The 27098-nt window shown below is 38.6% G+C and overlaps 1 protein-coding gene across 1 annotated transcript in view; it reads right to left on the bottom strand.

Annotated features, from left to right (window-relative positions):
* CABCOCO1 (ciliary associated calcium binding coiled-coil 1) overlaps window positions 1–23718 on the bottom strand; it is a 64598-nt gene extending 40880 nt beyond the window's left edge. Inside the window, 6 exon segments of the mRNA XM_030488076.1 lie at window positions 3066–3138; window positions 9514–9658; window positions 12808–12977; window positions 15867–15979; window positions 23591–23614; window positions 23617–23718. Of these exon segments, the coding sequence (XP_030343936.1) occupies window positions 3066–3138; window positions 9514–9658; window positions 12808–12977; window positions 15867–15979; window positions 23591–23614; window positions 23617–23718 (627 nt within the window).
* Window positions 23719–27098: the final 3380 nt, after the last annotated feature.

The following is a 27098-nucleotide window of genomic DNA, read 5'->3' as shown; positions in this document are numbered from 1 at the left end:
TGAAGGAGAAGTAAGTGGTTTGATAGCTGGAAAGGCAAGTTTTAAATCTTAAATACTGCCAAAGTAGGTTAGATGTGCGATGTGTGTTTTATCATCTAACCAAGCATTCATGTCTTTCAATTTTAACCTTTTTTTTCATAGGCAATATGATCACCTCAGGCAGTCTGGTTTAAAGGCTTTAGCCAATGTAAAAATATATTTAAATTAGCCAGGCATTTGTTACTTTTTTTAAAAGACTTAAGTACTGTCTGTATTTTACAAAGGTGGTTCTATTATGCTAGCTGCATCAAACACAGAATATTAATCAGACTGTGAAGCTCCACTAATTACGTGCCACATTTCAGTAACTTAAATTTTGTTAAGTGGCATGGCCACAGATATTGCATGCATAATCTGAGTTTTGAGTCATTTCCCTTTTCTTGTCTGATTTTATTCTACACAGGAAATGACAGGGTCATTTGGAAATTATTGCAGTGAAAGATCAAAAAGGAAACCTGATTGAGAACACTGTATAATTGCCTATGCTAGAGAAAAAATAAAATCCAATGAGTTTACAATCCATCACAGTAAGTTTTCTCTGGAAAACACATACCATGTTTTCTCTAAAAGGATATCCATTACAACATAAAGTACTGCTATTATTTGTTGAAGCTGCATCTCTTTTAAAGAAGCAGGTCTTCTCATTAGGCTATTGGACTTTTGTTCTGTAGGTACTACTTTTTGCACACACTGCCCAAATTTACTCACTGAGCTAAAGCAAGCCATTTCAGTTGCAGCAAATCATTTCAGTTGAAGCAAGTCATTTCACTGACTTGTCTCAAAGTTTTATTTGCAAAAGGAGATAATACTGTAATTAAGGTGTTGGAACACCATTGTTCTTGATATTTTGGCAAATCTGGCCATTACAATTTACTGTCCCCTATTCCAAAAGAACAGACTTTTATTGCTGGAGCTAAAAGAAAATTATTAGACTTTAGCAGCACTCAGCTTAGAGTAAGGATCACAACCAGCCGAGGGCCATGGTGTGCCTGCATGGACTTTTTTCTTTTCTTTTTTTTTTTTTTTTTTTTTAAGCAAGATATTGATCTACATAGCAAGACAGCAGTCAGCCTTTCAGCACAAATTTATCATCTACTTTCAGCACGCAGATTTCTCAGCTGATCTCCTGCCTACTTCTGTTCCCTGAGCAGATGCACTGCAGAGCACGCAATTCCAGGCATGCTCCCGCCATTGCCAGCCCCACCAAACCACAGCAGCCTCACTAACTCGTCAGGGTTTGAGCTGGTAGTCTAAGGCGCTGCAAACATAGAGGGTAATGCTTTCCTTTATGGATAAGAATTTCTAAATGTAATAAAGCTGTAGCAAAAGAACTTGAAGTCTATGTTGGGTTCACCTCCCATCACATTTTAACACATAAATCAACTGCAAACAATACCATAAATTTGTATGTGCAGCTTCAGTGCCTTAAACTGTTACTTATTGGAGAACAATGTATCACCCTATCACAATAAACTCTACTGGAATATGATTATTGATTTTCTTGGGCACTGCAGTGTGGCTGGACAAATTAAAGACTTTCTGCCATGTAACTCAGAATACAAAACAGATGGATAAAACCGAACTGTCGCACAGGTAAGAAAACGCCATAAAAGGCTAAAAATTGTCATAAGGATTTTCATGACAGTAATAACTGTAGATTACACTTGTTCCTTTGATGGATCGTCACCAAAATAATTCAAAGAAACACATTTCTGCCATTCCCTAGTAGAGGTGGTACCTTCAGCAGAGGTGGTTCTCAGCAGAGCAGACATTCTTCTGTGGCTGGGGCAGTGTACACTGATCTCAGCCACCCGGAAATGGGTTTTAAGAAAACACAAAGACATTTCTTTTAAGCTAGTCTACAACTGATAAGATGCATTTCCCAAATTTATACAAGAAATTACTTAATCAAAGCCTTATTAAAAATAATTTTGCCAATTAGAAGGTGCTAACCAGTCATTGATCTGATTAGCTAATCTAAAAAAAATAGAGTAACGCTGAAGTCCTGCTCTACTTGTGTAGTGACAGCTTTGCCACTGATTTCATCGCAGTTGGAATTGTAACCCATCTTAAAAATGATGAGAATAATTTCCAAATATTTGCATCCATGTCAAGGGAAGTCCTTCTTTTTTATAATATGGTTATTTAAAATAACACAGAAAGAAATTATCATTTGATGATGAAGTGAAACATCATTTACATCACCTGCTTGAAAGTGTGAAGAAAATTTTCCAGTGGATTAATTTTAACTTCACTGTGTACTGATAAACTAAAATATAAGTGCCATCAAAAAAATTCCACTACCATGCCTCTCTGAGCAACCAGTTGTCTCCTAATATAAATTATAAACGTAAATCCTTTTCAATGTATCGTAACATATATCCTCAAAATGCACAGTCAGGCTAAAGGAAGGTTTATTTGATTAATTGAATCTGTCCATTTGATTGAAGACCACATCCTGCATCAATGCATTTTCCTATGTATTTTTTCACGTGTAAGTTAGAATACATGACAAAGTTTACAGTCAAGCCATTTCACTATTATTAATGGAACACTTTCAATATGCTGAATTTCTAGCTAGCTTGTTTCCTTGCAGTCAGTATAATTAACTGTTGGAGAAACAAAACTCTTTACATACACATGCATACATAAATATTAGGACTGTGGTCAGACTAGGCTTGGAACACAACCTTTTCTGGTTTTGATTGCTGATTTTGAAAGTCAGACTCATGCATTGCTGATTGAAATTACATTCATCAACTTCTAAATACATACACAAAAGTATTCCTGATTTTACACAATTTAACAACATCTTAACCAAGCAATGAATTTACACTTTTTTGAAATCCAAAATTAATTCTGAATATAACGATCAAAACATCTAACTTGTATTCTTTAATCAGCCATTTTACGTTAGTAATACAGTAATGCTGACATGAAGTTGCTTTGAGCAATATAAAACATATGCTACAGTGCATTCATTAAATAACTCTGCATAATGAGTTCCGTCTATATAAATGACTTACCTCATTACTTATCACAAGTTCTTCTCTAGGACTATGGAAGAGGTATTCATATAGTTTATAGTGCTTAAATAAGCTGGAAAACAAGAGAATATAGTGCTATTACAGCTGTAAATCCTTGGAAAGATAATAATATTAAAAATTCTATTAAACTAGAAGTTACTCTCCAGCATGGTAACACTCCAAATTTTAAAAAGAGTTGGTTGTTTAACTTCAGGTACAATAAGCAGAATATTTAATTTACAGGATTTACTATCATATGGCCATAAAAAATGCAGTAAGATACTTCAAAATACACCCACTTTGTCCTTATGAAATTGAACTCTGAGAAGACAATTCTACTCTGAAAAAAGTAATTCCTGAAATACTTATCACCAGGATACTTATGCCTTTAATATCAGCAATAGCAGACAAGAAGGAAACAAAGCCAAATCAGCTTTCGGATTCTGGGATGGGCTGCCAGTCCAGGGAGCAAGTTGATCTTGGAACACCAAAACAATAAAGAATGGAAGCATTTATTCTCTCAAGGTCATGTTGCAAAATCACCATAGTATTTCCTCAAAGAAAAAAAAAAAAAAACTAGATTGACATGCTGGAGTTCTGTGCATTACAACAAAAGTAACTTTAGGTAGGCTTTGTCAATGCCCTAAAATATTTCTCTTCCTTAAAACACATACAGCTTTCCTTTTCATGTTTTAAATAATTTTTCTTGTTCTCTTTCCTAATTATCAATGATATTGCACTTGTTTAATCAAAGGTCTGGTTTTTCACAGCCCATCTGTTACAATTACTTGTTCTCTTAAAACCATGATACAGAACTTCTGGCTTTTGCCATGTCATTTTGACATATGGTTTAAAACACAGCTCTGTGATTTCATAGCAAGTCCAGGTTGAAGAATGATTCCAAGATTTTATCGCTCTCTGTCTGATGTACCCATGAAAGATACAGCAATATTTGAAGGGAACATCTGTAACTGGTTCCTGTGCTTTCTAGCTAAGGACAGGACGCAGATTCTTCACTTAAGAGAGCCATCAACTGGGCCAGCAGTGCCTCTTTGCTTGGCACTGGCAAGGCCACAGCTGGAATACTGAGGACTGCTGTGAGGAGGGCTTTGAACTAGATGGCCTCCAGAAGTCCCTTCCAACCTCAATTTTTCTATGAATCTCTGAAAGTAACTAGTGCACCCAACAGATACAATTACTTAGCTAATGCTAAGGACACTGCTGCTAGCAGCAGAATATCATGCTAATGCAATGGAAGCATGGTTACAATACCAGCGCAAGGCCACGCAAACCAGCACGGGCTGCTGTTTGACACATGGTGCTCCCTAAGCCTCACAAGGAGCCAGCCACTGCAGGTGCCACTCTGGCTGGCTGCGCTACAGCACTGAAGCTTTTCTCCCACCTGGCAGCCTCACATGCCCACACGGCTGGCAGAAGGGCTCAACCAGCCAGCTGCATGCAAAGTGAGAGGCTGCTGTTGTGAGGAATAGGTATCTGAAACACAATCCTGGCTCTGGCAAGTAACAGAGAAGCCAGCTGTGGGAATTGGTGCTCGGTACACACTGTTTTAGCTGATTGTCCTTCCCCCGGTCATCATCAGTGCTTACATGATGCCACATGCCACAGTACAAGAGGTTCCACAAACTACTGCAAACCAGAGATGACTCGCTTTAATTTCAGCGCTGAAAGTGCCCTCTAATGTACATCAGTGGTTCTTCTAACCCATGAAAGCAGCTTGGAATTAGGGGAATAAAATGGTGCCCTGGCTTGCCTCTCTTAAAAGACAACAGTACATCTTCCAGCAGTTAATCAAATCTGCCTGTGAAACTTTCAAATACTTTTTTACCCAAATGGGCACTGACATTTTTGCACATATGTACATTTCCTAATTTGGTGAGAAGTATTACTGCAGCCTTGTGGAACATTCAGTTCTAAGTGCCATGTAAAAGTTTTATTCTACAGTTATGCTTAATTCAGTCATTTGATTACCATTAGTTAAAAAACAAATTTGTTTACCAACTTGCATAAGAAATTTGGCTACCATAAACTACAAGCTGTCTTACCCCAAACAACATAGGTAATGAATTAAGTTGTTACAATATTTGCCATTTCATTTGCAGTACATTTTTATTGCATTACTTCACCAAAGAATTCCTGCCATGGTTCAGTGGAGATATAAGGATTATGTTTAAGCAGACTTCAGGACTTAACCTGGAAATGACTCATTCCAGTTTATGAAAATACATGTGCCTCCTCACATACACACCTATTATTTGGTAAAATTCTAACAGGGATTATGTGAAATAGAAAAAAAAAATTAATGAACATCACAGGCACACAAGAAATAAGATAGATATGTTTCTTTCAAACTGCACTGGCAGAACTTCACATTTCAAAGTGCCTTGGAAATGAGCCAGATTTACAGCACCTAAAAATCAGTTCTTCCCCTCTAAATGTGTTATGATATTTCTTATGGACTATGTTACAGGTACAGATAATTTATAATATTCCCCAAAATACAAGTTAGTACTTTTGGCAATTCTGAATTTCATTAATTTGTTTTTAAATAGAACTCTGTTCAACCTGGCACCCTTAATCCTGCATCAAGGAAAGAATTCCTTCATTTAACACTCTTTAAATCAAGTCACGTAAATTATACATCAGAATTTATTTTGAAACAACAGTTTTCTTTCTTCTATCAGACACTACAAAAATGCTTTTTTGTTTGTTGTGAACAATTAAAAAAATCCATACCGACGTCTTTAGCAATTACTCAATTATAATTTTACTCATGCAAGTAAGAGTAAGAATAGACCCTCTTATGATGTCGTATGAGAATCTGAAAGTGATTAACAATGACATATTTCCCTAGCTCCACTGCTTCCTGAAAGAAAATGTCAAGAGCTATGTTGATGTGTGTTTGCCCAAGGAGACAAGATAAAAAGATGATAACTGTCACCTTCCACCAAACCTGAAGGTGTCATTACAGTTGCTACACAGTTTGTGCCAATGTGGTTAAGTATTTGTCCCCTCTTCCATTATAAATCCCCTGGGTTTATATCTCATCTGTAAAAATGTGATCTGAACTAAAATATGTCATACTACCTTGAGTAGGAAAGAAGCTATAGGCCTATCATTTAAAATTAAACAAAAAAAAAGTGAAGAAGAAAAAATGTTAAATACATTAATTTGAATTATAATAAAACTAAGTCAATCTATTTCTGAGTTCATAAAGTTCAAAGTACACCTACATAAGTGTGCTGATTCAGTTCTTATTTAGAAAAAAATATTCAAATGACTGAAATTATTGATTGTATGAACTGGACACATATAACAAATTTCAGTGTATGTGTATAAATCCATGACCTTGCAACAGCACATACTTGTAAAAAACTGAGCAGTTTGAGCTTACACATTCAGTGGGCAAAATACCATTCTGCTGCAAAAGTCTTGTGGCTTGGTTGTATTCCCACCCAGTTAATATATTGGTGATAGTAGGATGGAGCACCTAATCTCTTGAATCAAATTATTGTGACTGTGCAGAAATTACTTCATGGACAAGGTATCTCTGAATGGATAATTTACACTAGACCTATAGACATGCTATTTGGAAAGAAAATTTGTTCCAAATAAATACACAAACAGATCAAGCAGGAAGGGACAAGTAAAAGAAGTTGAGTGAAACAACTTAAATGCCAAGTTTCCTTTAAGTTAAGGGCTAGTGCTTGGCAGGACATTGGTCTGCCCTGACTACAGAAATTTGAGATTTAAAGAGATTTTCTGATTTCACATGGGAAGAACCTGAAGTTTTTTATATTTTCCATGGGAAAAATAAAAAAAACTAAAAAAGAGAGCAGGAGAAAGAGACAAACCTTATAGCCCAACTGTAAGAGAAATTGCCTGTGATAGGTTTAAATCCTCAGTCTGAATCTGAGTACCCTAAACTGAAGGCTATCAGCCACCCTACTATTTTTGTCCATGTTCAAGAGGAAATACTTTCCTGCATCCAGGAAAACACTCTAAAAAAATCTTTTTGATATGTTAAAGTTTTCCTAGCAGTCATGACCTCACTTCTTATGCCCATCTGCCGCAGAATCTCTCTCTAACCACCGTTCAGGTCAGAAAATAGAATCATAGAATCATAGAATAGCAAGGGTTGGAAAGGACCTTAAGATCATCTAGTTCCAACCCCCCTGCCATGGGCAGGGACACCTTGCACTAAACCATGTGGTCCAAGGCTCTGTCCAACCTGGCCTTGAACACCGCCAGGGATGGAGCATCCACAACCTCCCTGGGCAACCCATTCCAGTGCTTCACCACCCTCACTGTAAAGAACTTCTTCCTTATGTCTAACCTAAACTTCCCCTGCTTTAAGTTTGAACCCATTACCCCTTTTCCTACCACTACAGTCCCTAAGGAAGAGTCCTTCCCCAGCATCCTTATAGACCCCCTTCAGATACTGGAAGGCTGCTATGAGGTCTCCACGCAGCCTTCTCTTCCCCAGCTCTCTCAGCCTGTCTTCATACGGGAGGAGCTCCAGCCCTCTTATCATCTTCGTGGCCCTCCTCTGGACTCGCTCCAACAGCTCCATGTCCTTCTTATGTTGAGGACACCAGAACTGTACACAGTACTCCAAGTGAGGTCTCACGAGAGCAGAGTAGAGGGGCAGGATCACCTCCTTTGACCTGCTGGTCACGCTTCTTTTGATGCAGCCCAGGACACGGTTGGCTTTCTGGGCTGCAAGCGCACACTGCTGGCTCATGTTAAGCTTCTCGTCAACCAACACCCCCAAGTCCTTCTCTGCAGGGCTGCTCTGAATCTCTTCTCTGCCCAACCTGTAGCAGTGCCTGGGATTGCCCCGACCCAGGTGTAGGACCTTACACTTGGCTTGATTGAACTTCATAAGGTTGGCATCAGCCCACCTCACAAGCATGTCAAGGTCCCTCTGGATGGCATCCCTTCCCTCCAGCGTATCACCGAACCACACAGCTCGGTGTCGTCGGCAAACTTGCGGAGGGCGCACTCAATCCCACTGTCCATGTCGCCGACAAAGATGATGAACAGGACCGGTCCCAACACCGACCCCTGAGGGACACCACTCGTTACAGGTTTCCAACTGGACATCGAGCCATTTACCACAACTCTTTGCTTGCGGCCATCGAGCCAGTTTTTTATCCACTGAGTGGTCCATCTATCAAATTGATGTCTCTCCAATTTAGAGACAAGGATGTCAGGCGGGACAGTGTCGAATGCTTTGCACAAGTCCAGGTAGATGACATCAACTGCTCTGCCCCTGTCCATCAGTTCCGTGGCTCCATCATAGAAGGCCACCAAATTGGTCAGGCAGGATTTCCCCTTAGTGAAGCCGTGTTGGCTGTCACCAACCACCTCGTTGTTTTTCATGTGCCTTAGCATGTTTTCCAGGAGAATCTGCTCCAAGATTTTGCCAGGCACAGAGGTGAGACTGACTGGTCTGTAGTTCCCTGGGTCTTCCATATTTCCCTTCTTGAAAATGGGGGTTATATTACCCTTCTTCCAGTCATCGAGAACTTTACCTGACTGCCAGGATGGGCTGAAGGGCTACAGATGTAGTACAGTGTATGAGCATAAATTACAATAGTACCTTTCCAATTTGCCGTCTCCTTGCCTCTGACATTCATGGATGATACAACAGCTTGAGAACCATTCGGTCTACCATGTAGTGGAAACAGAGATAGATGAGTATAGCCACTGTCTTAGCTATGTTATTTCAGGGGAGAGAGGTCTGTATACATTACTGTATAGTTAAGACTTTACATGGAGAGGTATGATTGGCTGCTATTAGACCCTTTTTTTTCTCAGATACATAATTGAATTACTGCTGTTTGTATCTCCTCCCGTGACTGTTTAAAAGCTGAGACCTGTCACAAAACCTTTTCATGTAGATACTGAACTTTTGCTAATTTTGAAATACAATATTTTTATGACTCTCATATGACCATAGACTTAATTCTGTAACGTATATACTTTAAAACATTTAAGAAGTCCACTACAGCTGTCAAGACCAGACAAATACTTAAAGTTATAGACAAGACCTAGGATTTTATTCAGCTGGAATGTAAAAGTAGAATGCTTTAAAAGAAAATCAAGAATATTCTCTATACACTACTCTCCCCCTTTTCTTTTATCATCACCCAAAACAAAGCCCAGAAGGAAGCTTTTCAGCATAATGTCACATTTGAAAAACTTCTGATCTAAATGTATTTAGTGGGCTTTGACATCTGAAGATAGATCTTTACTGCTACTTGCATATTCTCTCCTTCTTAATGTTTTGAAGTGTGGTGTGTGCAGTTATGTTGGCATGTGCAGTATGAACATATCCAATTAAATAATTTTAACTTATTTTATCAGCGTTTTTCACACCCTGTTGAATTATTCAAATAAGAACAGATCCTGTAGAAATAAATACCTGATATTCAAATAATCAATGACTGCTTTGGCTTGCTCAATGCTGAAAAAATTCAAGTCACCACTTCTTTCTGTATCAGTTTCTCCTATTCCAGCCATTGCACTTCCAAGTTCTTTTAAATTGTCTTCTAAGGTCATATGTTTGTCTGCAAAGTAGACCCAAATAACAAAAACTACATATAAATATGACAGGGTGGGTTTTGGGGTTTTGGGTTGGTTTTTTATTCGTTTGAATTAGAAGACTTCTTGAAGTTTAAGTAGTTATGAGCCATATAGAAACTTAAAAAGCAACAGCAGTCAAACATTTTTGTCTGTTGCCATGATTCTTGTCAATAAAATGTGCATTAAAATTCCATCACAAAACCACCAATCCACCCTCATAATGTACGGATCACAATAATGGGTGTTTAAGATACTACAGCTTGGCCTCTTACTTATGCAGAGATAACCACAGACAGAATAGTATGTAAATCTGAGATGCTTAATATGTTTATCTTTAAAATAAATTTATTACACTTTATGTATTGTAAAAGATTGTTCTTCTGACCTTGCCAGTATTAATGGTTTATCTTACATAAACCATTAATACAGGAACAGATATTAAAATGGGTAACCAATTTAAGTGCTTACAGTCATAATTAAACATGAATATGCATAACACTCTGCATGTATCCTCAAACTTGGAGACATTCTTGCACAGCCCCAAAATAGACAATGACTTCACATTTTTACCCTGGAAGTCAAAACCAAATGCTAAACCAACTTTGAATTAAAATTTAAATTCTGTTATAAAGAGGAAAATCTGAAATACATCAGTGTTTGCTGAACCTTTAAAAAGAAAGGATTCATCTTTCTCATTTGTGTACAGTGTGTGCTGTCACTAGAACCATGGTGGAGTTTAAAAAAAATAAAGTTTTGAATACAATTTATTTGGGCTTTCTAAAGTCTAAAAAAAGCTAGAGTAGAAAATGGGGAAATATCCACCAGTGATGGAATAGATTTATTTCCCTTATTGTTTTAAGTCTCTTTTGATCTGCTTCTTGATTGTTTGTACAGAAAACAAATTAAAATACTTACAAGATTCTGGTCTAGTTTTGCCCTTTAATGTTACAGCAAGCAACCCCTTGAAAATTTCACCAAGAGAAGCCGTGGGAAATGAGAAAGAGTAACAGAACTGGAAATATCACAGTTAGTAGGGAAGCGAAGCCATATAACAAGATTCTGAGAAGTCGCAACACCCAGGCCCAAGTCTGTCACCAGCTAGTCCAAATTTTCTCTTTCTGTTGTACACCTGATTTTCAGCCCTGACTACCTGTCTCAGGAAGGCTCTCACAGTCCTTCTGTAAGGTAAGCAGCACTTTACCCTCAATGTATAGAAGATGAATCAATTCATATAAGTAATTAACTCCAGCTCCCAGTCAACCAAAGCCTCCAGTTTCCAAACCTCAGTTTTCCTCTCTCATTTACCAGCCTCAGATGAGTTTCCACTACCATCCTTCTCTAAATCCATTCTTCCTCCTCCATTCTATTCCTGCTATTATGGTCAAATCAGCTTGGCATTCCAGACCACTTGGGTCTAGTGTAGGGAAGGGAAAGCAAAAAAGGTCAATAACATAGAAGCCATTAGCATCTTGCTCATAGTTGAAATATTTTGTCTTGTAAGTTGCACCAGCTGAGAACAGTAACTACAAGGAAATTCATCTCAGCCCTGGGCTACAGCATACTTTCTAAGATGGATTATTCAGGCAACTTAGCTGTGAAGAAAATGTAAGAAATCTCCTGTAAGCATTGACAAACTTCATTTTCTTTCCTTAAAAGCCATGTATCTTAGTCAGATCTGAACGGATTTTCACAGGACAGCCAATAGCAAATTCACAACACTTGCTTGCTAAACCTTATGTTTTTATTTCAAATAAGGTTTTATTTCAAATAAGGTTTTATTTCAAATAAGGTTTTATTTCAAATAAACCTTATTTTTATTTCAATAAGGGTATTGGAGCTGTTAAAAAAAAAAAAAAAAAGGGACAATACTTTTTTTTTTTTCCCCTGCAGCCTCTGTCTGCAAGCCCATTGAACTGTTTTAGCTGTAATTTTATGTATAAAAATTAATCAGAGGCAGACATTGCTATGGAAAATTTCTATTTAAAGAGTTAAAGTCTGGCAAAGTTTTATGCAACTAAGATCACATTCCTGAAAAACGTCAGTCAGCTTTAATAATCGGTTATGCTACCAGCTTGTCTGGTACACATGTATTACATACAGTCTCATAAAACTGATTTCTGACATGTTTCCATTCTTTTCCATTGCTATATTAATCTAGTTAGCATATGTTAAGATACTTTCTCATTGGAGACAGGAAGGACAACTGGAATTCCAATGATCATAAAGCACGTACATATTCTGTCAAAATTCCAAGTCAGAAAAGCTCTTGAATTAAATTACAATGAAAGAGTATAGTAACTATTATGAGCTTGATTTTAAATATTCATCTTCTCTTTGGATGGAACTGCTGAGCCCGTTCACTCTTCCTCTGGGATGGACTTTTCTCAACATAATCACCTTCAAGGTGAATGTTAAGTAAGCATTGTGATCTCCGAAAAATGGGTTTTAGAGGACGTTGCTACAATCTTTTTCTGGCGGTTTTGTTCCCACTAGGCCCAAGCTGCATGCTTTGTTGCAAATTTCTTCATAGTCACAGGAGCTACAGTCCTTTCATTGTCATTTTTCATCTTCAGCAGTGATGCCAGTTTACTTCCCTCACCAGTCTTTAGTTAACTAATATATTTTGTGCCAGAAGTGCAGCATTTGCCATATAGAGAGCTGCCTGAGAGTTGACCTCCAAGGATAAAATAAATGTAATTCACCTGCTGTAATGCTACAGGATGTACTGAATATCTCAAACAGCAGAGAAATGTGCCCAAGGCTACGGTGAGTCAGTCACTGAGACAGCTGGAATTGGAATTTAGGAGCTCCTTGTTCTTACTCTACTGCAATTATTATTTATTTTACCATAGCAAAGATGAGGTCTCTTCAGGACATGGCCCTTTTGTACCACTTACTGTACAAGCAAATAATTAGGGATATTCTGCTAAAAGGACTGTATTTCTCTCTAACAAGAGTTTAACAACTGCCAATAAGAGTTATTTTCAGGTACCAGGTATAACATGCCAGCATCCAAGGGGAAAATAAATAATTTTACAATTACTTGTAGTAAATATTGCTTCATTAAAATGACTGGAAAACATTCTTGTCTTCCACTTCAGGTATTTATTATACAGTTTTTAATTATACTTACCACTGAGGTTCTCCAACAGGAAATTTAATAGATCCATGAATCCTGAGAGCTGTGTAAGATTAAAGTTCATTTCTTTAGCCCACCAAAAACCTGCAGTATAATAATCTAGCAAAATAGCTTCTTTCAAAGATGTCTTTAAATGTTTAAAATTCAGAAATTCTTCCAGGTTTCTAGAAGAAATTGCAGATTAAAATAATGAAATTGTAAAATAAATTACAGATTCCAAAGTTTAACTTAGTCTGCTTGTAATTATATCTATAATATATATTGTTATTGTATATATGTGAATATCTTCCTGGAACTTAGCTACATCAGTTTCTAGATATGAACATTTATGATCAGAGGACATATCAATCAAAGAAACAAGCACCTATAGGCACAGACACTATTTAAATGTTAAGGTATGATTAATGAAATAACAAAAATAAGAGCGTTACAAAACCTGATAAGAAATATACTGAAAATCCCAGAGAAAAATCAGTTTGTTCATGAAGGTGTTTGTAAGGTGAAATGGAAGTTTCCACTTTTGGCTACCACTATTTCCCTCTGATGGAGATACTTTTACAGTACACTAAAAGGTTCTTGTTTCCCCTTGAAGATTATTTTTAATGTCACCTCCAAAGAAAAATTACATTTGAAAAATAATGTAAATAGTAAAATATATAATTACTGAAAGTACCTAAAATATTTTCAAGTTTAAATTCCACTTTCATAATAGTCAAGACATTTAAGAGCCTCATTCTATTTTACTGGCACACTGCGGAAAATCTTCCACTTACTTTTACTTGAAATATTAATGAAAAAATTCACTCCCTTGTAGGAGACCATGCTGTTGCTGACACATTTATGTCTACTCTATCCAAACATAGAATTAGTTATGTCTTTTATAATAATTGTGTACTTTTTTCCAGATGGAGAGAGGGGATCAGGGCTAGAACTTCAGTTTGCAGTTCTGCCAGTATAACTTCAGCCATGTCTCAGGTAGTTAAGTTTTATATTAAAGCAATCCTCGGCTGCTTAACTATACCTGACAATGCAAATGCTAGTTGTCATCACAGTTTTCCCCTGTAAGAAAGCAAAGTCTTTCTGTGTGTGTGTGTGTGTGTCCCTGTTTCTTCCTAAGAACGGCATTAATCTCAGATTAATGATAGGCAGCCATTAATTTTTCAGGGTTTTCACCAAGCCAGTAGAGATACACTGTTAAATAAGATGAGTTGTTGGTTTTTTGTTGCTGTGGTTTTTTGTTGGTTTTTTGTTTGGGTTTTTTTTTTTCAGTTAAAGCCTCCAGAGCTAACAAGGTAAAGCATATAATCCAATCAGTTTTGTTTAAAACATGTATTCCTTTGTTCTTGCATGAAAAACTTGTATGGCTGCACAAATGCAAGTCAGTTAAAAACACTTAACTGTGTACTGAAATAGAAGTGGAACATGGCCAGTTGAACTTTCCAAGGTTTGAAACAGTCCATATCCTCTCTGAAGCTCCTGCCAACTCTGTGTTTTCATAATCAGAGCTTCTCAGGGATTTAGATTTTTCTCTGATGCTGCTAACAATGCCAGTACTCATCTTTTCAATATTCTGTAAGGCACTTTACTGACAACAGTATCTATAAATGATTGGGAAATGATAGGTCATTTAGGTTCCCTAGTTACTCTTATTGCTATCTCTTCCTTCGTGGAAGGTGCTCAAGTCCTACAGAGATGGACAGCGGTATAAAACTCCATGATAGATATGAATGCAGTATATAAAAATTCTCATACTGAATCAAATCTATTCTGATTTTCTAACCTTAGCTGTGGCTTTCAAACTGCTTTTATGTATAGACATGATGCACTATGGTAAACTAACAAAATTACAGTTCTGCTGCTAAACTGGTTAAAGTCCATAAAGTGCCCTGTAGCTATCCTCTTTTCAGTCAGATGCAGTATATACTTTACATTCCACTTGTTCCAGTGTGTATATATACACATGTGATCGGTTGAGACTAAAAACAAATGTACAAACTTCCAATACTTTTTAATCTTTATAAGAAAGTTTGACAATAAATTGCATCATTAAGCACATTTTAGTCTCAAATTGTACACTTCAGTCTCTTCTAAAATAACAGGCCTATCATGCAAGAGAAAACAGTAAATGAGAGATTTTTTAAAAATTATTATTGTTTGTTGGGAACAAATTTTCTTTCCATTTTTATTTAAAAAAATATCCCAGAAAGAACTTTTTCTCAGAACAGTGAAAAATAGGAGAAACAGAATATATAGCAGGAATAATATTATAATCTCTAATAAATAGTTTATCTACTCAGAGGAACAAGGTTCAATTTTTTATGCCCCTCTCTAACCTAGTCCAGTGGACCAGCCCATTGGCTTTCAATTCACTAAGAATTTGCTAAATTCTTAGCAAGTCCTAAATAATTCAGCCACTTCTGAAAAATCCCATCTTTAAAATATAAGCCTGCAGTCTCAGGTTGAACTCCTGGCCTTCTAAATTTAGCTGCTATTAAGCACTAATAACAAGGGAGAATGTTGCTACGGAAAGGACAAGATGGGCTTACATCAAAAGTCTTTGGCTGCCTTCTATTTTCCCAGTGCACCATAAGGGCTACCCAGTAATACGTTCTTTAGCTTTCCATTCCTTCCTGAACTTTTCAGACCTTTCTGATTTTTCAGTAACTCATGTTAGAGTGCAGAATCTTACATGTTTTAGCAAAAAACTTACCATGTGAGACTTAAAAAAACCTCAGTATTCTTCTGTTCTTATTTACATCTTAGTATTTCATTTACAGCATATTTAATACTATTGTAAACTCAGAAACCATAACAATATGAAATACAAGGGGAGGGAGTCAAAGTAAAATCAAGAGATACAGGAAATACAGTAAAACAAACTGGACTTGAGATCAACAGAATCATATTAATCTTTTCATGCATCATATTAAAGATCAATGATTTAATTGAAAAACTAAAGACTAATGATGCAACTATCACAAAAGAAATCTAACAAATAGTCTATAATTTTTATTTCATTATTATATTGGTTCTAGAATATCATTGCCTCTTACTTTTGAACCTCTTCCTCATTTTGTTCTGACAAAGCAGTAATTTGGGAAAGAGAAAGAAATGTCCGATTAATAACCTTCTTTCCACCTGTGGCATCCTGATCTTGGTCTTCTTCCTACATAAACATATATATACAGAAATATAATCTTAAAAGCTTTATTTTATGTCAGTAACTTCTCTAAATAACATTTTTATTTTGAGGAAGTATGCAAGGGATTAATTCAACAAATGCCAAAAATGTAATACAGCTAAAATTATGTGGCAGCAACACAATACCCTAACAATTTTTCACTAGAGAAAAGCTAGGCAGATACATGGAAAATAGTATTTTTATCTTAAATTCATGTGGGAACAGAGTGACATATTATGTGCTGCACAAGATTAAATTAACTTGCAAGTAAAACCAACAGAAATATAAAGGTGAAAAAAAATCCATGAATCTAGATTTGACCAACATGATACTAGATTGCACAGTGATTAAATTTTAAAATAATTTTCTGATTAGGATATTATGAGTATACATACACATTACCATACTATTTGCTCTATTCCCTGTACTTGATTGCATTTTCAAATCCACTGTCTGCACTAACTCCTTCCCTAGGCCAAAAAAAAAAAAAGTCCAAGATGTTTGCTGCAACACAGTGAAACCCATACTGACACTACTGATCTGACAATACTGTTTCAGGAAAGGTAAGTATAATTGTAATACAGAAGGCAGTTCCTTATAGGAAATACAAGGATGTACATGTTATAGAGGATACCAAAGTAAGCATGAGCCAATAATGCCTTATGAATAATGTCTTATGAAAAATAGGGTAATTTGATAATTATTTTTTTTAGGGTGTGTCACTAACCAAAACCATTCGACCAGAGACTTCAGTAAGAAATCTATGAAATAGATAAAATAGTAGAAAACCCCCCCTGTTTTACAATACAATATGCAGGCAACAAAGTGAGGTGTCAAAGCACATTATAAAATGCAAGATGAGGTAGACTCTTTACAGATATGCATGGCAGGGGAACAAGGGACAACAGTCATAGAATAAAATATTCCAGTTGGAACGGATCTACAATGTATTAGCATGTGATGGCACAAGGAAAAATATTTCATTATGAAGATAATTAAGCATCAGAATAGGTTACTCAGAAAGGTGCAAGAATCTTCATCCTTTCAGGTTTTCAAGGCTGAACTGGACAAAGCCCTGGTCTGCATTCAGTGCCAGCCCAGCCCTGAGCAGGCAGCTGAACCAGCTCATGTCCAAAGGATCCCTCCAGCCTCATGACTGTGGGTCTAATTGGCTTGACCTGCTTCTGCACGAGGATATAAAAACCTGATCATAATTTACTCGTAGCAGGTACACTTCTGCATCTGTGAGACTTGGGCTTTACAGATGTGCAGCAAGGCAAAACTTGCAGAATAGTGTTTCTAGCCCACCTAGTGAAAGAAGTGGAAGATTTCCTACCATGAGCCTGAACAGCATTGTTCTGGGCTAATAATCCACTAACTCTAGCATTGGTCAAGGAGAGCCCCCAAATAAAGCTACACTACTCCCCCTGCTGCTGCCAAACTGCAAGATACACTTAAAATTCAGACTAGCTGAATGGCAACATTCAAGACTGATGAAACAAGGCTGAGAGAACAAAGAACATTTAGGAGACAGCCTAGGTTTTTTTCCTCTAATTAAGTACTAGAGTACTTTCACATGTACTTTAATATGAAAAATTATTGCTCCCAACGATAAAGAAGTTAATCTCAGATACAACGTTTCATCAGAACAACAGGAACTAAGTAAACTAAGGCTTCCTTCACATAGGTAGGAGCATGTTAGTTTGCTTTTGTTTTACTAACAATAATTCTTGCAGTATAAGAGAAAGTACTTGTACACTCAGTAATGTTGATATAATTGAAGCTGCATGCCCTAGCTAGGGGAAAATAAATAAATAAATAAGTAAATAATAGCTCAACATGCTAAAATTATATGATTAATGAAACATATTTTTCAATGATCAGGAAAAACATGAACACTTTCCTGAAGTGACCAGTGGTGTTAGAAACCTGTTGAACAAGAGTAGAAATAGTGAAGTTAAAAGAACTGAGTTAAAGGAATAACTGATATTGATGTTTTGGAAACTGAATTACTACCTGTTCATCTTTCTCTCTCAGGCTGTTCAATACAGGATACTCTACTATGTATTTTTGCATCATTATATAAATGGTATATTACCAGTCAGTCATTCAACATCTTACCACGCTTCTTAATAAGACAAAATGTTAACATTTTACAGGTATCACCCCAGATGGACTTTCTTGGTATAGCACTGGGAATTTAGCACTGTATTGTAAGAAAAGCATAAGAACGTTCAAGGTATCATGGTTTTGTTCTCATCAAGCTGTTTTTCAGCTTCTTCTCTGCTGTTACAGGCCAGGTGTGGGCAAGAACAAAGTCCCTCCCACAATACTCTCAGCTACCTCCGTGACACTCCTCCATCATTCAAGATCACAGCAGTAGCCCTGTAAATAGAGGTGCATCAAAAATCTTTTTATTTTTTCCTTCCCACTCCTTACACTTCCTGCTGTGAGGAACAGGTTAGTAGGCAAAAAGTTGAACATTCTGGAAAGCAACTTTTTACCTGAACTCCCAAAAATCTTATCCAAACTAATTTCTCACTGCTTTTGAAAGGTATCAGGCAACATCCGTCATGTCAGAAAAAGCTTGTCCAAATAGGAGTTTTCTCCTGCCTCCAGTATGTACCTGGCTTACTTCAATATGAAGCTTTCTAACCTATATTGTACTGACAGGCCCAGCATACTTAACATGCTGATGCTAAGGCTCATCTTGTTCTTTGAATTACAAACAGCAAGAAGGACCTCTGGGAAAATTTGCTGAAGTCTTCGTGTGTAGTGTTGTATTACATCAATATATAAACCGTATAAGATTACAAAAATTAATCTAAAAATAACTCCAGATGCCTTGCACTCAGTCACACATTTAGAGGTGCTTTAGCATTAGAAACATATTCTTTGACTAACTAAAGTTTGCAGTTTAAACTTAGAGATATTCAAGCTGTTGTAACGCAGTATTGCAGATAAGGCTCTGTAATCTGCACATCAAAATCCAAGAGTTTATATGGCAACGTGAAAGCTTCCCATTTCATCACCTAGCATCTGCAATCATATTCCCAGCAGCAACACCACCCACTAATGCATTACTATCTATCTTTGTTACTGCTCGTAAGGATGGATTTGTGGCACCACTGTCCACTACAACAAGCACAGGTATCTGATAAGAAGAAATACTGTTCCAAATGACTAATGAGGAACTATGGAAGAGAAATTACATAATTTAGAAAATTAATTTTTAAAACATCAATGTTTCTGTAACTTAAAAAAGTAATGGAGGTCTATGAGTCATTTGAATGATCCTGTATTTGTGGAAAGTTTCTGTCTGGGCAGAACCTTCACACACACATGGCTACAATTATTTTGATTGAATACTGTTTTGTCTTTTGATTGCTGTCTTTAACCACCACTGAAAATTCAAAGAGAAGGTATTTTATATACATGTTCACTGATGTCAAAGAATTTATGATTTATTTCACTATTAACTGTAGTGACTGGCTGAAGTAATCCAAGGTGAGTTAATTCTGGTAACACTACCCTCATGTGTTGGGAAAAAACCCCAAGCCAAACCAATCCTACTAATACACACTGCCAGCAGTAGACTTAACCTATTTAAATACAGACTACTAGAGAATTATTTGTTACTGTTTTATTTTCCTTCAAAGAATTATTAGCTGTTCCAAATGTATAATATATTTCTGGACATTCAATACGTTATTCCAAATGCTTTGGGCACCCCTTGTCAACAGCATCAAATCAAAATACCAAATCAGATATTCTAAAAGAGAAGAATAAGATCCTCCTTGAATACTTCAGCATTATTCACAGAAGCAGTAAATATTAGCAGAAGAGTGGTATAGTTATACAGCAAATTGTAAAAAATCTCTGTGTTTGAGGTGGGGAGGGGAAGAACTCTCTCTCAAAACCCCAAGCCCAAAGCGAGTCATCCTTGCAGTTTGGGTGAGGGCCTTTCCAGGATGGCAAAACCTTGAAACATGGCAATAGAAACTAGCATCACTGTCCCTGAGGGAAAACAAGCTTGTCGTTTAGGATGAGCCCTCTGCAGTCACTGAAGATGGTATTATTTGCATTTGTTTGACAATACACCACCATGCTTTGCAAAATCATGACTATCAAAAATATTCACAAAGGAATAGCATATCAGGTCTCTTAAATTATAGCAAATAGCCAGAGGGTAAGGAACCCAAGATCCTTCTGTCCTCGCTCCATCAGTGAAATTAAACTGGACTAAACTCTGCCTGCTACAGCTAGATATTTTCCAGTATCTGAGCTAGTTCATTTAGAGCTAGCTCAGCTACCTCTGTCTGAGCAATACTGCTGACAGCAGTACAGATGTACCCTGAAAGAATGTTGCATATCAGTTACAACTTTAATTAAAATGGGAATGGGGGAAAAAAACCAGCCAAACAAAAAAACAACCAAACAACAAAAACAACCCACACCAAGCAACACAGGCTGTTATTTGCATTATTATACACATTTTGTTATCAAGCTGTCAAATACTTCAGCAGAAGCAGAAAATCTTGAAGCTGTCAACATAAATAGTTATGGCAGAAACAAAACTGCATTAAATGCGTTCACTGTTCCTGTTTGTTTTAAAAAGGCCCCACTTGTCCACTCCCACAATGAGAAGTTAAAATCAATAGTTGCTATTTTTAGTCCTAATATTTCTTTTGTTGTCAAACAAATGAGGAAATGAAAATAGTAACACTAATTTCAACTACACTGAAAAGAGAAATATGCAGATATGTCAAATGCAAAAAATAAAACTTGTATGGAAGGAAAGTTTTCAGAGAACCATTATAAACAACAGACAACAATAGTACCCTTATAATAACAAAATATATTTCAAAAATTTCACACAGTCCAAACATCAAGATTTATGGATGACCAAATGTGTTATGACATTAAACTTTACTGATGTTTTCACAGCTGCAGACTACATATTGGAAAAAATGTTGTTAAAAATAAAGCAGCAGCAAGACTTGCTAAGACTACGATTTGGATTTTCCAACATGCTTTCTGCTGAAAGCAATTACAAGTCGGAACAATTATAAAAATATTCAATTTAAATCAAAAGGAATTATCTCAAGATCTAAGAAACAATATAACAAAAATAGTGGTAGAATATGGTGTTACCTACAGCTTTAGAAATAGACCTTGCAAAGCTTGCTTCAGCCAAAACTAGAGACTATATAAATTAATTTATAAAAATTGCACAAATCCACAGAGCTTACCACAAAAATAAATCATAAAGGATAGCTAGAAGTATCACAACAGTTACCTAGTGTGTAAAACCAACACATAAAAAACAGAAAATATGTGAGAAGAAAAAAAACCAAACCAAACCAAAACAAAATGCCACAGCAAAGAAACCCCCCAAAAACATTCACTGGATTCTTCTAAAGATTCTTTTTATAAAGCCACAAAGTAAAACCGACAAAAATTTCAGTGGTACATTTCAAAAGGATGTACAATGTATTTTTGACAGCCTGTCATTTCCCATACAGTACACCTTGTATCCGTTTACTATGATCTAACTGACCGCGTTACCCCAGTGTTACACTGTTCCAACTGCCAAAATATGTACAGAGAACACTAACAGAGAATATGGTGAAAGATGCATATATTTTTCATCAAACATTTAAAATACGTAATAGTACATTTCACATGAAAGAGAAATTATTTATTTAAGGAAACCTAAACATTAAGCTTTTCTACCAACAACCACTAGGATAGCTGCGTGCCAACAGATGCAATTACTACACTAGCTGAAAGCAGTTACTGAGTTGCACAACAGTCACAGTAGCTCCTCAGTCATCTAAGAAAACAAAGCAGTTTAACTAGAAAATTATCTTCTAGTAACTACAACTATACAGACAGATTTGAGTGAGAAATTCTGAGCTGATGCAACACCTTATATGTTCCTGGAAGGCATAACTTGTATTCTTATATTTCTCTTGACATGGAGCGCAAGAGGAGTTGCCTGTCAGAAATCACACCTCCGACAACCAAGTTAAAAACTGCAATGCAAATAAAACCACCCCAAGACAACAAACAAAAAACACCCACCCCTCGCTACGCCCCCCCCCCCCCGCCCCTCCCCAAAAAAAAAGACGGGGGAGGCGAGAGGTAAAAAAGGAGACCAAAGAAAAAGAAAGAAAAAAAAAAAGGAAAATATTAGGGAAAATGACGTGGATTTATGAAACCCTCTAGAGCACTGTGCCTACCTAAGGCAATGAAAGGTGAGAAATACAACTGTGATGTTACTAGAAGAAGGTGTGAGCTTGTTTCTGCTCCCTCAGTTCTCTTTGAAAGGAAACCGTACACCTTCCCCTCAACAAACAAAAATTATGAGATTCCTACCACTACAAATAAGACAAGTGCTGTGGGCTGGCCCACGGTGGACACCAGATGCCCACCAAAGCAGGTCTATCATTCCCCCTTCTCAGCTGGAAAATATGAAAGGCTCATGGGTTGAGATAGTGACAAGGAGAGATCACTCAGCAATTACCATCATATGCAAAACAGACTCGACTTAGGGAAATAAATGTAATTTAGTATCAGTCAAATCAGAGTAGGGTAATAAGAAATAAAAACTAAATCTTGAAACATCTTCCCCCCACCCCTCATTTCTTCCCGGGCTCGACTTTCCTCCCAAATTCTCTACCTCCTCCTTCCACCATGGCACAGGGGAATTAAGAATAGGGGTGTTGGTCAGTTCATCACATGTTGTTTCTGCCACTCTTTCCTCCCCAGGGCAGGACCCCAGCTCCAGCATGGGGTGGTCCCTCTCACAGGAGACAGCCTTCCAAGAACTGCTCCAGTGAAAGTCCTGTATTTGTGCGGGTTTTTTTTCCCCTTCTGAAACCTGTTGTTCCAGAGGCGCTATCACTGTTGCTGACGGGCTTGGCCTTGGCCAGCAGCAGGTCTGCCTTGGAGCCGGCTGGCATTGGCTCAATTGGACATGGGGGAAGCTTTTAGCAGCTTCTCACAGAAGCCACCCCTGTAGTCTCCCAAAACCAAAACCTTGCCACACAAACCCAATAAACCAAGAAACAGCCGTATACTTAAAAATCAGAGTCCACAACTGACTGAAAACCGGCGAGCACAGCGGGAGAAGTGGAAGGTGGCTGAGGAGATCACCAGTCGCGGTTCAGAGGCGAGGTGTGGGATGGACCCGGCCGGGCCTGTGCCAGCCGAAGCCCCCGGGCGCTTCTGGGGAGGAACTGCCTCGCTGTGGCGGGCGGGCGTCCCCCCTTAAACTCTCTTGGGGATGAAGGATGCGCAGGTATGTATACCTACGCTGCATTTTTAACACCCCACCCTTTTTACCTTCTCCGAAGCTCAGTAAAGACATTTAAAATACATTATAAAAATAAGAGGGGTGCAAAGGCGGCGGGCGCCGGGGCACCGCCGGGGGGAGGGTGCAAGCAGCGCTGCCCCAGCCCTGCCCCGCAGCACCCCGCCTCGGCGGCGCCAGCGCCGCGGCCCCTCACACAGTCCCCCGGTCCCGCGTGGTGAGCCGGCGCCGGCGGAACGCCCGGGGGACTCGCGGCAGCCCGGGCGCGGGGGGAGTACCTGCCCCCGCTCCGCCATGCTGCCCGCGGGTCGGCGTCCACGTCGCCCAGGGAACGGGGGCGGGGCGCTAACGGCTGGCGCGGCGCGAAGCTCCTCCCCCGGGAGCGCTCACCCTGGCCCGGCGCCATCTTTGCTGCGTGGGGTACTTATCGCGGTGTCCCGCCACGGTTGCGTGCGGAGCTGCGTGCGGCCGTTCCGCTTTGCAGGCTGCCCGTGTGCAGCACTGATACAGCAGCGGCGGTTCGGGAACAGGGGTTCGGCGGACCTCTGTGGCGAGTGGGTTGAGAGTAGCCCAGCATGGCTCGTGGGGCTTGGGGCAGGCAGGGCTGTGGCGAGCTGCCTTCGCAGCCGCTGCCCTGGATGCAGCTTACCGGTACCGGTGGCAAGCCCCCCAGGAAGGGGACTGCGTGAGGGGGGGTCCATCAGCCGAGCGGCTCCACCTGATGCTCTCAGGTTTTTGGAGCATGTCCAGCCAGTCACTGTTGCACCAGCATCACTGAACTGCAGAGTTGACAAACCAGACATCACAGGTGGTGGTTGGAAAGAGGGCACAGGAGCATGAGGACGTGGTGGACTGGAAAACAGTGCCATGCACTCTGTGAGAAGACCAGTCTGGGCGAAATGGTGGCAGAGGATGAGGCACTCCTGGGCCATGAGGGCTGTGCCACCTCAGGGCCTGTGCCCATGTCTGCCTTCGGATCCAGTGACCCCTGCCTCAATGCTTGTGTGGAGAGGCAGTGTCTTAGGAACATCACACACACTGTGAAGCCATGTTTCCATGCCCATTTTAATTTAGATCTTACCGCTTTCCCTAATCCAAATAGTGCCAGTAATTACTGTAAGCATTGTTTGATTAACAATTACAAGGATAGCACTGTGCAGTTATCCATGCAGTTACTCTGACAACATCCCAAAATTTTCAGCTTCTTGAAAATGACAGTCAAAACCTAAACCTAAATACAGTCCAAGAATGTCAACACCAATTACTATAGCTCAGATGTCAGCAGGCATAAATCAGCATGTCGGTTGGGACCAATGGAGGGAAGCAGACTTACTCCAGCTGAGGATCTGGACTTAAATGTTCATATTTTATGTACAATTTAGGACCAATTTGCAAGCTATAGTAAGTGGAAGAAGACTTAGAGACTGAACTGCATTTTCATTTATGATATGCATCAGTATTCCTTGGTTTTCCTCTTTGTCCTATTTTTTCTTTTTTTTTTTTTTTAACTTGGAAGATTAATAGACTAAGCTATGCTGAAACATTTCTCTGTCAGCTTTGTGTTGCATGCGGACTCGCAGCAGCAGCAACGATTCAGAGTAATAGCACTTACATGCAAGATCAAATAAAATGCAAGCATTTGGTGGTGAACAGTAATGAGAACAAAGAAAAAGCTAACTTATTTTGCAAAGTTTATTGATGTGCTGAGGGAGCTGGTATGACAAAACAATTTCTTTGCAATACCCCACATAAAGCAAGGACCTCCTGGGATTGCTGCAGCTGTTTCAATGTCTACTACTGTTTCTGAGCAGTTTGCCACTTTCTGAAGGTTGCCATCTTCAGTTTCTTAAAATGTGCAAACCACCAAGTATAGTATCCGTGTCTTAGTTGGGTCACAAGAGACAAGAACCTGCCCATTACCCAAGAAGGTTGTGATATATAGTGCGAGATTGAGCATGTACATAACTCTTCTTCCTGCTCAGACGCCCTGACCCTCACTGACACATGTACACCAATCGTGCTTCCGAAAAGGGTCAGAAATCTGTCTGAATGAGGTTCAGAGAGCTGGATCCTGCAGTGTTTTGTAGAATTATTCATAGTATTTTAAAGAAATAGAGCCCACACTGTGAATTCCTACAATTTGTGCCATGCTCTGTAGCTGACTGCACTACAGCTGCAGTTACTTCCCCTTTTACTGTGTATATAAATCTAACCAAATAAGAACATTATTCAGAGCTGCAAGCACCGCACACAGTAAAGTGTAAAAACTGGGGTATTAAATATGATATTTGGGTGCAATATAACATTGTGTGCATTCATTCTGATGTTATCTAGTCAGGAATAGGTAGATTTTGGACTTAACCCTGCATTCCTCTGGTACTGAAAATGTCCACTGACTTCCATGAACATTTTCGATGTAAAACACATGGAGGCTCAAAGCCCTTAGAAGGAGCTAATTTCGTTTCTCTTACTCAAATATTAAAGGAATATATTCTTTCTTACACAAAACCTGCACTGAGCAGGTTGATTGAAGCTGAGCACTGACTGAAGCTCAATCCACATTTCCAGTAGTGAGCTCCTAAACTTCCTACTTTTCAATTTAAATTTATCATCACAAAGGTTAGATATAAAGAGACACCACCACCAAAGATTCAATGGTGGCACTAAACCATTCCTTTTAATTTAATGTGGCTCCTTCATGTTTAAAACCTACATTTGTATGCACATGTGAGTATTTAAGGTGGCTTTTTAATTTCCTTCAAATGCAGGACTTGCAAATGCAACACAGAAGTAGTGATCTTAATGGTCTGATTTAGTCCTTTGCTACTACAGGTAACCACAGTAGATTTGCTGTGATTGCTAATGGTTGCAGACACTCCAGAGAAGAACGGCAGTAGAGCTCCTTCTTCTCCACTGGGTAGCTGTGTTAGCTGCAAAGGTTCCCTGGAAGTGTCTGTTCCAGCATGTGTCATTTGAACAGATCATATTTGAAAATCTGGCTTTACACAGTGTTATACAATAAGTGCTGCTTTTACCTGAAAAGCAACCAGAGTTCAGTTTTCTGAAGTGTTTTGCCATGGCTGGTGTCACCCAGCACATGAATATCTGAGAACACTTTAATCCCCTTCTTTCTGTCTTTTATTAAAGCTCTTTAGCTCATGGTTCCTGGGCCACCTCTAGCCTATAAAAGATAACCACATGGTCTGCTTCACCCTGGCAGTGGCTGGGCACAGAGCTGGTTGCTCTCCTCTATTATCATCGGGTCCTCAGATTTTCATTTTGCTAATGATGCAGTGAAGCATCAAGAATATAAGCAATTCCAGGCTGCTCCTTACACAATGAACTGCACTGCTTGTCTTCCTGGAAATACTTTCCTCTTACTTACCATATCACATCTTCTGAGGAGGGAGCAGGCTCACCTGCATAACACAAGTCCATGTCAGAAGAGAAAAAAAGGTCAGAGCTGCATATGAAGCATTACAGGGTTTCAGTGGTGCAGGCCACCTGCAACTGGAACAAAACCAGCAGCTGCAAGAGGGCTCCAAAATATTCCACTGAGTCCTCCAAAGTTTTAATAACAAAGGTGATTTAGTCTGATTTTGTTACTCATTTGCAGAAGTCCTTGCATTTCAGCAGTAGATGAAGTTAATGAATTCAAGAAAATAAAAGAATTTTCAAAAGCCACCTTTTTAAAAACAAAATTTTTCTTAACTCCATGGCTATTCACACATCCTCCTACTGATGAGGATCCTATGAAAACATTCAATTGGAAACATGTTTCCATTC

Source organism: Strigops habroptila, chromosome 5 (genome assembly GCF_004027225.2).
Source record: "Strigops habroptila isolate Jane chromosome 5, bStrHab1.2.pri, whole genome shotgun sequence".
Taxonomy (NCBI): Eukaryota; Metazoa; Chordata; class Aves; order Psittaciformes; family Psittacidae; genus Strigops; species Strigops habroptila.
The sequence above is the reverse complement of the archived record's forward strand: the minus strand, read 5'-3'. Positions and strand labels throughout refer to the sequence as shown.